Source organism: Phoxinus phoxinus, assembly GCF_949152265.1.
Source record: "Phoxinus phoxinus genome assembly, chromosome: 21".
NCBI classification, from domain to species: domain Eukaryota; kingdom Metazoa; phylum Chordata; class Actinopteri; order Cypriniformes; family Leuciscidae; genus Phoxinus; species Phoxinus phoxinus.
The window spans coordinates 31,165,932-31,179,356 of record NC_136896.1 but is presented as its reverse complement, the minus strand read 5'-3'; the positions used below and the strand labels follow the sequence as shown (position 1 = coordinate 31,179,356).

The 13,425-nt window shown below is 36.2% G+C and overlaps 1 protein-coding gene across 2 annotated transcripts in view; it reads right to left on the bottom strand.

Moving 5' to 3' along the window:
- The window catches only part of LOC306989864 (uncharacterized protein), an 89,658-nt gene that overhangs the window by 32,394 nt on the left and 43,839 nt on the right, over positions 1-13,425 (bottom strand). For both annotated transcript variants that reach the window (XM_079595924.1, XM_079595925.1), the window contains 7 exons: positions 13,193-13,319; positions 11,783-11,902; positions 9,801-9,942; positions 8,457-8,569; positions 7,201-7,354; positions 4,285-4,533; positions 2,194-2,385 (listed from right to left, as the gene is read on the bottom strand). In XM_079595924.1, coding sequence (XP_079452050.1) covers positions 2,194-2,385; positions 4,285-4,533; positions 7,201-7,354; positions 8,457-8,569; positions 9,801-9,942; positions 11,783-11,902; positions 13,193-13,319 — 1,097 coding nt within the window. The remainder of the gene's footprint in view (positions 1-2,193; positions 2,386-4,284; positions 4,534-7,200; positions 7,355-8,456; positions 8,570-9,800; positions 9,943-11,782; positions 11,903-13,192; positions 13,320-13,425) is intronic.

Here is a 13,425-nt window from a genome sequence, read left to right as displayed (position 1 = left end):
AATGGGTCATTTATCAAAGAGAACCGTGTCAGGGAGTTACGAAGGAGTTACGAAGGAGTTATGAGATTAGAGGCATCTGTAGTTTGGGTTTCATTCACAAAAATACCTTCTTTTTTTTACTGCAATGACGCAAGTAGTGCGTCGTTCTCTCCTGTGACTCACTTTATTGATTCATAAGCAGGAGATGAGGAAGATCATTCATTTTGCAGACAGGTCTAGAGAGACTCCTGATGGACTACAAGACTTTAGAAATAACAGAAGAATCAACGGAAGCTCCACAAACCGCACTGGTTCTCTCGCACACGTCACCATACTTCATGAGGTGTATGTTTGTGCATTAATCAAGGCTACATCAAATATGTTCATCATATAGAGCAATCGCGTCTCGAGGTGACTTGGATTAAACTGTGTCTGATATACGATAGCGATATCGGCTGAGGCTGATACCGGTACCGCTGTTTTATTGAAAATATGTACCTCAGTAAATTGCGAAATACACACTGTAAAGAGAAAAACTGGACAAAATACATTAAATATTTTATCTAATACATTTATAAATAAATTAAATACATTCAATTATTTTTTCTTTTTTCTTATATATATATATTAGGGCTGTCAATCACTATTTTTTTTTAAAATCGTGATTAATCGCATGATTGTCATGTTAACTCGCGATTAATCGCAATTAATCGCACATTTTTTATTTCTTCTAAATGTACCTTAAATTAATACTTTTCAAGTTTGTAATACTCTAATCATTGTGGGCATGAATAAATATGGATGCTTTATGCAAATGTATGTTTATTATTGTTTATAAGTGTTGTCAAATGACAAAAAAAACTAATTAATCGTGATTAATTGCAACAACAATTTTTTTTATATTGTAATACCGTAATTCCACATTAAATTTCATATAGAAACAACAAAGACAGTATATTTGTTTAATGTCATCTTTTTACTAAATACAATTCTTTTTTGCTGTTTTTAATTATATTTGCTGAGTAATTATAGCCATTTAACATTACAGTATAACTGAAAGCCATCATTTTTGTTAACATGTAATGTCACATTTAGCTATGCCTTTAGTACAGCAAGGCTCAACGCAAAGGATTTTTTTTTTCTACTGGCCCAGTCAGACCAGTTCAGATTTTTACTTATTTGATTATTGCAAGTTCCCAGGACAAGACTAAAAATTAGAGGTGATTTCAAATCAAAGAACAAAAGACGAACAGAAAATCACTCCCTGTTCTTGTCTTTTGTTCTTTGATTGACATTCATGACAGGCATCAGCAGGTTTATTAGGCTACTGTCACTTTAAGAGCGGACACACATCTGAAGTTATCCCAACTTTTTACATTCATTTAAGACTTTTTAACCCATTTAAGACTGTGCTTTATGAGGATACTCGCCAATAACGGACATTTCGATATAATTTTGTGTGTTATAGTCCGTTCAAGCGTGAAAGAGTTCTCATTTGCATCTTATTGCATATGAATGGTTTAAAAGCATTTGAATGAACGAGTCAACGACCGCTTGTTCATAAAATTGAAAACCAAAGATGCCAGAAAAAAAAGATGCTATGTTAATTGCATAAAAAATGTAATGCGTTAAACCAAAAATAATCACAAAATTTAAGCATTAATGTTGACAGCCCTAATATATTATATATATATATATATATATAAAGTGTAGTTCAAATACAAATATCCTATATACATATTTTGTTATAACCGCTCAAAAGTTTGGTTTTAAGTCTTTTATGCTCACCAAGACTATGTAATCAAAAATACAGAAAAAAACGTTTATATTGTGAAATATTATTAGAATTCAAATTAGCTGTTTTCTATGTGAATATACAGTAAAGTATAATTTATTCCTGTTGAATTTTCAGCATCATTACTCCAGTCTTCAGTGTCACATGATCCTTCAGAAATCAGTGTAATATGATGATTTAATGCTCAGGAAACATTTATGATTATTATCAGGGTTGAATTTTTCAGGATTTTTTTGATGAATAGAAAATTCAAAAGAACAGCATCTTTTGTAAAATTATAAATGTCTTTACGATCGCTTAAGATTCATTTAATGTGTCCTTGCTGACCAAAAGCATACATTTCTTCTTCTTTTTTTTTATCTTACTGACCCTAATCTTTTGAACGGTAATATGTGGAAATTATGTATTTAAAAAAGTACCTGTGCCAGCTTGAGTCACGTCACTGAGAGGGAAGAAGACTCCCTCTGAACTCAGGGAGACCACGCTGCCGTTGGCCAGAGGGATCATGGGAACCTCTTTGAGCGACTGAAGAAGCGCGTCCACTTCATACTCCGGCTCCAGCGCACGGAAGCTACACACCAGCAGCCGGGCCAACTTCTGCAGCTCGGGCTCTGAGCAGCACAGAGGAAAGAAGACGAGAAACACTGCATCATGATGAAGCCCTGAAATCTGGGAACACAACTGATCAGGTGACACTTTACAATAAGGTTCATTGGTTAAAGGTGCAGTGTGTAAGTTTTAGTGGTGAGGTTGTGAATTGCACCCAACTGAAGTTACGGTGGTCGACAGGAAGTGATGTCGTCGTCTGAGACAGCAGAGAGTAGCCAGTTAAGGCGAGACACGGCAGGCAAAAACATCGGGTTTTTTTCACTGGTCAATTTTGAGATTTTGGGCTATTTGTCTTCAATAACATCTTCTTTCAGACTTGTGGTGAAAAAAAGTCCAAAATACACATTTAGGTCTTTATTTTACTGCACTTTGTTTATTTGCGTCTCTAGATTTCTCCGAAATTCAACAAGAGTTAGCATTCTTAATCAACGTGCTGCTCCGCGCTCTCTGTCTGCCTCCTTTAATCTCACACACATCTGGAAAGCTCTCTCTCTCCTGTACAATGCTGTCGGATCCAAATCTGGTCATTTCCTTTTAATCAGCAACCAATCATGAAAGTATATGGAAAGTATATCATTTAACTCTAAAAGCGAAATCTCATTGGCTGATGTCAATGTCTGACACCGTGATTGGTTCAGATGCATCACATGACGCGCTCTGACATGTAGATGTGTGTTTTTGACTGTTTTTCTGCTCAGTTGAAGGCCATAAATGCTGTATTTATAAGTTTTGATGTGATTTAGGTGGTTTGTATTGTTGTTGCTAATGATTTGATAAGAAATTGTGTCAGTAAATAGTTGTTTCCACTAAAAAAGTATGATTTTTTACATTACAAATCTTTAAATGCCTTTTTCTCAAAGTGAGTTTTTTGTCATTCTCCAGTGACACATCTCAGCCGATGTACACCAAACTCTCCAGTTACACACTTAGCAGTATTCTGAAGATATGTTCAGAGGGATTTGTTAATAAATCATTCCTGGCCGGATTTATGTGACATTTTAATAAAAAAAATATGGCGAAAATCGATTTTTTAAGGCTATGGACAGTATATTTAGATTTCCTAGGTAATGAAAGCATATATCCTGAAATCCCTCTGAACATCTTCTTTCATCTTGTGTGTAATCAAAATGAAAAAAGAATTTTGCACCTGGCTTTATCATATGTTCAGATCTATCTACTAAAAATGTATGCAAAATTGTGCATATTTAATGAGATAATGCCTAATTTGCATAATTAAACATACACATTTCAAAAACTTGTAATACATTTTTTTTATAAACTTGTGTAAGTAATCAACTGAGGAAGTTTCATGGTGATATCTATTATTTTAAAATTGTACCCTATTCACCTGTAGTGTCTCGCCTTAAGCTATGAGGTTTCTTTACAAAGATTAAGTAAGAAATTATGTATACTTAATTATTCAATAAAACGATGTGTTATTGCGAATATTATTGTTACTTGTTCATCATTGTGTCAGTGTTTTATTCGCTGGCTTTAGCTCGCTTCTTTGCACGAAGAACAACATAGTGACGAAACGGGTTTGTCCGTTTAGGGCCACTATAGCAACATGTCGACGTAAGCGGACCCGTCGTGTGTGTAGAGAGAAATGCCTAAGCTAATAAACACATAACGGTTCATTATGTAAGGTACACCACTGAAAACATAATGTATTTGATATTGCATTTCTGTCAACAGATCCTCCTAAATATTACACAGTGCACCTTTAAGAGGGATGCAAAATACAGGTTGTCATCCATAATCGCACACAAAGCCCCCTTATTGCACCGAATCAAATCATTCATGGCTTTAAAATATCGAAAATCAATTAAAATTCTAGATTTCACAGAAAAAACTCAAAATTATAACTTGTTTCTCGTTCAATTTTGCAGCACTCGTCACACCTGAGTTAAGCTGGCCGTGCTGCACGAGTTCTCTGGCCATGGAGCACGTGACGGTGATGATCTCGGCGGGCCGGAGCCGATGCACGCCCAGCGCCGTGAGCAGCGAGCTCGAGAGGCGAGCCTGCAGCGCTGGGTGAAGGTACGACAGACTCAGGCTTCGGCACAGATCCTCTCCTCCAATCACCTCCTGGATCAGGCGGTCCTGACACACGGCGAGCTGGGACGGCTGCTTGAACTCCACTCCGCCATCTGAACAAAGAGACATCATTCATAAACATCAGCATACGTAGTATAGTCATATTTAATAAGTCTCTGATGTCCCCAGAGTGTATGTGTGAAGTTTTAGCTCAAAATACCCCACAGATATTTTTATATAGCATGTTAAAGTTGTCACTTTTTGAGGGCGAGCAAAAACACAGTTTGTGTGTGTCCCTTTATATGCAAATGAGCTGCTGCTCCCGGCACAGGGGGCGGAGCTTCAAGAGCCCTTTTCACAAGATGTAGAAGTCTCTGACGTCCCCAGAGTGTGTGTGAAGTTTTAGCTCAAAATACTAAAATACTAAATATGTTTTATTGTAATTAAGGTCATTTTTTAAATATGAAACCAACTCCAGGAGGTAAATGTTGGCTCTAAATGGAAAAATACGTTTAGAATATATATACCTCATTAATTTGCCTCATATATATACATACACTGCCGTTCAAAAGTTTTTTTTTTTTAACAGTGATATTGTTAAATATTATGACACATTTCTTTCAGGATTCTTTGATGAATGAAAAGCTCCATTTCATTTATTGGAAATAAAATCTTTTGTAACATTATAAATGTCTTTACTATCACTTTTGATCAATTTAATGCATTCTTGCTGAAAAAAGAATTGATTTAATTTATTTCTTCCCCACCCCCCAAAAAAAATTCTTACTGACCCCAAACTTTAGAACGGTAGTGTGTAATGTTACAAAAGATTTATTTTTCAAATAAATGCTGTTGTTTTGAACTTTTTATTCATCAAAGAATCCTGGAAAAAAAATGTACACAATTGTTTTCAACATTGATAATGATAATAAATGTTTTTTGAGCAGCAAATCATCATATTAGAATGATTTCTGAAGGATCATGTGACGTGGACTGGAGTAATGATGCTAAAAATTCAGCTTTGCATCAGTTATTTTAAATAGTAATAATATTTCACAATATTACTGTTTTTTTTTGTTGTTGTTTTTTGTTTTTTTAATCAAATAAATGCAGCCATGGTGAGCAGAAGAGACTTCTTTTAAAAACATAAAAAATCTTACAATCCCAAACTTTTGAAAGTGTACATGTATATATATATATATCAGGCATGAAAACAGGTCAGGGGTAAAAAAGGTGAGAAGGATGCGGCATATATACCCCCCCCCCCCCCCCCACAAAAAAACAACAACAACAACAACAAAAAAACAACTTGTAATCTGCATTGGCATTGTAGTAGGCTACCAGTGTTTCTCCCAGGATTTTTGGATCACTGTGATGAGTGGTCCTCTGCCACTCTAGGGGGGTTCGGGGGCATGCTCCCCCGTAAGAAAATTTTGTGCTTTTTAATGTGAAATTCATCAATCTGGTGCAAATTAAACAAAGAAAATTTCAAAACTCTTTTAGTTACAGTGTCTGTCTACATTACTACTACAATAATAGTTATAATATTAATCCCATGATAGTAATAGCCATATAGCCTATTGTAAAACAAATGCACTGAAAAATAAAGGAAACTTTCATAATTAGTTTTGTACTAATTTCTATACTTGAAAGAGTATATTTCTATACTTCACATTAAAGATGTGATTGGGCTAGCCCAGTGTCAATCAAGAAAAGAACCAATGGGCCGCTGATCTACGTATTTCATCGGGTCTCAGAGAAAAAAAAATATTTACTACTACTATTTATCCCAAAAATGCCCCAAACCAGTCGTCTGTATGATAATCTGAAACAAGCACTGGTGAGCCGTTGTCCTGCTTCACTTCACAGATGCTGAGTGAAAGGAGAATTATAGAATGAAAGGATATTCATTTATATGACACTTTATTAATCAGGAGAACAGCTTGTTCAGCGCGTCATACGTCGTCCTTTCAGTTTCGGTTTTCAATCGATCAAGTTTTTTCACGTTCTCTCGATAAACCACCCCTTTCAATCCGATCGAAATAATTTGTAATAGAGCTGACACTTTGAGTTTTTAACGGGTTATGTTAAAGCCCTACTTGTTATGTTTTTATAAAATATCTATAGTGAATGCATTATCATATCACCGTATTATTTACCGCCATGCAACTGCGAGCCACAAATTAAAGCTTGGCGAGCCGCATGAGGCTCGCGAGCCGCGCAATGAATACTTGTTCCTGCTCGCTCAGCGCTCACGGCACCCGCGCCCACTCGCGATATTATCTCGGCCACTTCTATGTCAAAATAAAAAATAATGACATTGGCAACATCCCTGTCTGTATCTCACAGGACAGTTAACATTGTAAGCTAACTTACCTCAGGCTTGCTTTCCGACGTGCGGTTCTTTGTTAGGCAGTGTGTCCAGTTCTCAGACTCGCGGTGTAAAAGACTTTGAAAACATTTCTGCCCTAACGTTACTCTGACTCGTATTGGCTGTCATGTTTCGGCATTCGGAATGATGATTGTTTTTTAAAGCTTATAGTTTTGTAAAGTTTATGGTAACTTTAGGGGATAAATGCTGGCCTCGACCTCGAACACCCCCCCCCCCCCCCCCCCCTCTAAAATATTTTCTCATCGGATCTGCACAAATCACGTAGGTGACCCTTTTAGGTTTTAAAACGGCGAATTTCGCCGAAAGGTGAGGAGTTTTCATGCCTGATATATGTCTAGCTGAGGAAAGTGTACATTATGGCCCTTAATGGAGAAGTAAATGTCCTCACCGCTGTCCTCTTTCGCAGGGAGGCACGGTTTGCCCTTCAGCAACTGGATGATCTGATTGGCCACGGGGTTGAAGAAGTCCAGGATCTCACTTGGTTGAGGGATAAACTGCAGGAAGTAGCAGAGTCCTCCGAGCCCACTGAACTCTGGGTGTTGCTGTGGGATTCACATCGCATGCACTCGTTAGCACTACAAATGCACCTGTCCATCATAAAAGTGCATCTGTCCCTCATAAAAGTGCATCTATCCATCATAAAAGTGCATCTGTCCCTCATAAAATTGTGTCTATCCATCATAAAAGTGGATCTATCCATCATAAAAGTGCATCTGTCCATCATAAAAGTGCATCTGTCCATCATAAAAGTGCATCTGTCCATCATAAAAGTGCATCTGTCCATCATAAAAGTGCATCTATCCATCATAAAAGTGCATCTGTCCATCATAAAAGTGCATCTGTCCATCATAAAAGTGCATCTGTCCATCATAAAAGTGCATCTATCCATCATAAAAGTGCATCTGTCCATCATAAAAGTGCATCTGTCCATCATAAAAGTGCATATATCCATCATAAAAGTGCATCTATCCATCATAAAAGTGCATCTGTCCATCATAAAAGTGCATCTGTCCATCATAAAAGTGCATCTATCCATCATAAAAGTGCATCTGTCCATCATAAAAGTGCATCTGTCCATCATAAAAGTGCATCTGTCCATCATAAAAGTGCATCTGTCCATCATAAAAGTGCATCTATTCATCATAAAAGTGCATTTGTCCATCATAAAAGTGCATCTGTCCATCATAAAAGTGCATCTATCCATCATAAAAGTGCATCTGTCCATCATAAAAGTGCATCTGTCCATCATAAAAGTGCATATATCCATCATAAAAGTGCATCTATCCATCATAAAAGTGCATCTATCCATCATAAAAGTGCATCTGTCCATCATAAAAGTGCATCTGTCCATCATAAAAGTGCATCTGTCCATCATAAAAGTGCATCTATTCATCATAAAAGTGCATCTATCCATCATAAAAGTGCATCTGTCCATCATAAAAGTGCATCTGTCCATCATAAAAGTGCATCTGTCCATCATAAAAGTGCATCTGTCCATCATAAAAGTGCTGAAGAATGTCATATACACCTGGGATTACTTCAGGGTGAGTAAATCATGGGGTAATTTTCTATCTGGCGTATTTTAAAGCTGGCGTTAAAATGCAAATATATAGGAATGAATGTATGCAATCCCGCTCGTCTTACACTGAAGACATCCATGGCGTGGACAAACAGCTGTGGGATCTCGGAGCGGAGCCACTGGTTCCAGGAGCTGTCCCGGTCCACGTCTTCTCTGGAGGAAGGGATGTCGAAATCCCCTGCGGTACAGAACACAGTGTGACAGTGAGATATCAGCATCAGTGATATGTATCTTTAAAGAGCACATAATCCGCTGTCTTCCATGTCCGTCCGTCTCGAGTGTGTAATGTTGCAAGTGTTCGTGTGGAGCAGCATTTACTCGGAGACCTACACGCATGCACATGATTAAAGCGCATATAAAAGAAGTCTCTTCTGCTCACCGGCTGCATTCATTTAATTCAAAATTCGACAAACAAAAATACAGTAAAATTGTGGAATATTATTATAATGTAAATCATCAGTTCTCTATGTGAATATACAGTAAAGTGTAATTTATTCCTGTGATCAAAGCTGAATTTATTATCATTACTCCAGTCTTCAGTGTCACATGACCCTCCAGAATGATTTCATTATTATCATCATGAACATTTATTGAGCATCATATCATAATTTTCAGTAATGATGCTGAACATTCAGCTTTGATCACAGGAATACATTACATTTTAAAATATATTCAAATAAAAAAACAGTTATTTTAAATTGTAATAATATTTCACAATATAATTATTATAATTTTTTTACAGTTTTTTTGTATTTTTAATCAAATAAATGCAGTCTTGGTGAGTATAAGAAACTTCTTTTAAAAATGTACCAATCCCAAACTTTTGAACGGCAGTGTGTGAGTGTGTGTATATATATATTAAACCCGCATGGCATATATTTATTTAATTGAATCGCAGCCTTTGTGAATTCACAATAGCACTACGCTATAGTATGTTTTTTAAATGGTTTTAATACATCGTTCAGCCTTAGAAAATGGTAAATAATGCGGTTCATGGATTCTCGTTTGTGAATGCGCCACTTCTGGTATTTTGCCGGTTACTCGACACGGTCATTTCTTTTATTTTATTTTATCTGGTACTCAAATTTAATGAAGGGATTGTGGCAGCTCTACTTGGAATAATCTGCTAGATATATTAATAGCTGTCCATGCTCCCATCACTAAATAAATGTAATTTACATTTAAAATACATTTTTGCATTTGGCAGACGCTTTTATCCAAAGCGACTTACATTGCATTTCAAGCTACACATTTACATTGTTACCAGTTCTTGCTTTCCCTGGGAATCGAACCCGTGACCTCGGCGTTGCAAGCGCTCTACAGTTAGAGCCACAGAGACTGTGTTTTATTCCCTGGTAGTGATAACAGCCCTGACGTCACATATACTCGTGTTAAATAAAATGTTAAACCTTGGATGATGAAACGGAAACCAAAGCTGCGCAGTGGAAGAAAGGCAAAGACGGGCTGTTTCTGAGGCTTCAGTTCAGAGGAAGACGACTCGCTGAGTTGAAACGCAAGGGCCAGTTCTGTCGACTCCACGTCGTCCTTAATCTGCAGAGGAAATGATGAAGACACACGATGAAGACACACGATGAAGACACACGATGAAGACACACGATGAAGACAAAGATGAAGACACACGATGAAGACACAAGATGAAGACACACGATGAAGACACACGATGAAGACACACGATGAAGACACACGATGAAGACACACGATGAAGACACACGATGAAGACACTCAGTGAACAGTGAACGTCAGGCATCATGATTTAAAAACATGCAGCAACACTGAGGAAAAGCTGCTGTTATTGAATTATATATAATATAGGGATGCACAGTATTTTTAAAAGGCATTAAACAAATAGTACAAAATTTAAAACAAATATTTTAAATAATTCTTACAAAAACATCTTTACATTTAAGCATCAAAGCATTAAAATGTTCATTGAAAAAAATTATTGATTGAAAAAATTATCAAAAAATTGCCTGAAAAATGTATTCGCTAGATAGATTACGCTAAACAGTGTTTTTATAATTATTATTATTATGTAAAAAATATTGAGCATTATCTACATATAAATCAGGGAGATTTTTTATTTATAAATGTAAAAATTTAATTAACTAAAAAACTTTTTGAATTTTGAATTCAAAAAAGAATTTTGATTTGATCAAAAATATAGTAGAAAATGTGAAATATTATTCCAATGTAAGTCAGCTGTTTTCTATGTGAATATATATGAAACTGTAATTTATTCCTGTGATCCAAACTGAATTTTCAGCATCATTACTTAAGGATCAAGTCACATGATCCTTCAGAAATCAGTATAATATGATGATTTATTTTAAATAGAAATCTTGTCTTGAATAAAATAATCAATCACACCAGCCAACTTGGTTTATTAATCAATCAATAATGTGTCTCCAGCATTAAAACTACAAGTAAGAGCAACTTCTCGAAGGAGACGGACAGAACGTGCTGTGGATCCTCTGAGGGAACACACGGATGTGAAGGACACACATGCGCTGCTGATAAGATTCCTCGCATGACGTCTGAATGAGACGGGAGTGTAAACGTCTCGCTCCCCAGAGGAGTAAAGCAGAGGAACGCTTGCGTAACGCCCCGATCCCGAAACACGGCGAGAACTCAACAGAGGCCAATTAGAAGAAGCCAAAACTGGGACAAGGACGCAGGGAAACAATACAGAAGCACGTCTCAATCTTCCCTTTGTTTCTGAACACATTTTAGACACACAGTCAAACCAGAATATATTCAGACTCCTTCAACATTTCTCACATTATCAGTTTATTCTATAGTTTATAAAATGGTGATAAAATATGACAGAACTCAGTTGATATTTGACAGGTTTTGTCCGTCCTTCTGTTAGACTGTCTCACACACACACACAAACACACACACACACACACACACACACACACACACACACACACACACACACACACACACACACACACACACACACACACACACTTCTGTTAGACTGTCTCACACATGAATTATGTTGATTATCTGTCAGCTGGTAAATTTAACTACACAATTAGATAATACCAGTTTAGCTCGACCAGTGACCAAGCAATGCTTCATTGTGTTCAGTGTGTGTGTAAAGAGCATTAGCAGTTACACACACACACTTCAGCAGAACATGACCAGCTCAAAGTGGCCCGATCAGTTCTGCTCACACATTTGTATCAATTTTGAAGAATATTTGGGTATAATATGTCACAGTTTACTGTATTCTGCTCTCCTCACTTACAGAAATGAAGTATAGTGTCCTGCACACACGAGTGAAACAATATAAAAATGATATTGGTGTGTGAATAATGTTTGGTTTGACTGTGTGTGAACATGTAAATGTGTGTGAGATTGCCTTTTTCGGGTACAGCATTCTCTTGACCACCAGCCAGCGCTCTTCTCCGCCGGTGTGAGCCACTTCCAAGATGTTATGGCTCAAATCTCGGCGCGTCATCGACACCAAACGCTTCTCGGCCTGAAGATCAAACAAAAGTAAATGCACTTAAACCTGTAAAGCCTGACGTATGAAATAATAGTCAATATGTAAACAAAAAAAGTGTTTTTGTTGAGCATCGTAATGAATGCATCAGACTTTTACGGCTCATATAGTGAGAATATGGAGGAAAAAAACAACTCAGTTTTAATCCAAGACTGAGCAAAATATGCAATTTGGATTTATATGGATGTTTGTAATGTAAATCAATGAGATCTTTATAACGGTATAGCAGATACTTACATAAAATGCATATAAATATAAATATCTGCCAATAATATGTCTTAGTGCACTGCAAAAAATGCCTTTCTTACTTAGTATTTGTGTCTTGTTTCCAGTCCAAATATCAAACATTTCTTAAATCAAGATGCATTCACTAAAGTAGTAAAATTACATAAGATATTATATCCTGTTTTACGGCGGAATTAATCAAAATTAAGTGAGTTGATGCTTAAAAATGCAAAATTATCTGCCAATGGGGTCAGAAAAATAATGTTAATTCAAACAGAAACAAGATTATTATTATTTTGACCCCATTGGCAGATCATTTTGCTTTTTTAAGCAAAAACTCCCTTAATTTTGATTAATTCCGCCGTAAAACAGGATATAATATCTTATGTAATTTTACTACTTTAGTGAATGCATCTTGATTTAAGAAATGTTTGATATTTGGACTGGAAACAAGACAAAAAATACTAAGAAAAGCATTTATTGCAGTGTATTATATTTGAATGCTTAGTTTTATAATCAGAGCTCTGTAGTTTTAAAACATATAATGCAATGCAATACAATGATGATTGAGAGATGAACAAATAAACCTGATCATCATATGATTTTTATAATAAATTATGTTTGATAATCAAGTAAACCTGCTTTTCAGTCCAGTTGATTTGCAGGTGAAACTGGAAAAATTAGAATATGGTGCAAAAGTTCATTTAATAATCATCAAAATTATAACAAACAAAGGCTTAAAATATCTCACTTTGCATGTAATGAGTCTATATAATATATTAGTTTCACCTTTTAAGCTGAATTACTGAAATAAATGAACTTTTGCACCATATTCTAATTTTTCTAATTTCATCTGTATTTCTGAAAATATGAAAGTTATTCTTGCGTTTACTTGATGAAGATCAGTGCAGATTTGTCACTAAAAGACTTTTACTTGATAACAGAGTCTAAACTTTCAGTCAGACACAGGAGATTTGATCATGTTGATCATTTAGAGACTGTATGAATTATGATAGTTTTATAGGGTTCACAGGTCTTCACCTCATTGAAGATAGTGATGGAGCGAAGGCGATGGAGGAAGAGAAGGAGAGAGGGATGAACATCGTGGAAGAGGTTTTTAGTCTGGTAGTTTTCCGACCGCAGGGGAAGGTGGATCTTTGTCGTCCATCTGTGATAAAAAGACACCAGAGAGCCGTTTCATAACAACAGGGTTCGGCAGATCCTGCACACTGCAAAACACGCTGTTCTTACTGAGTATTTCTGTCTTGTTTCCA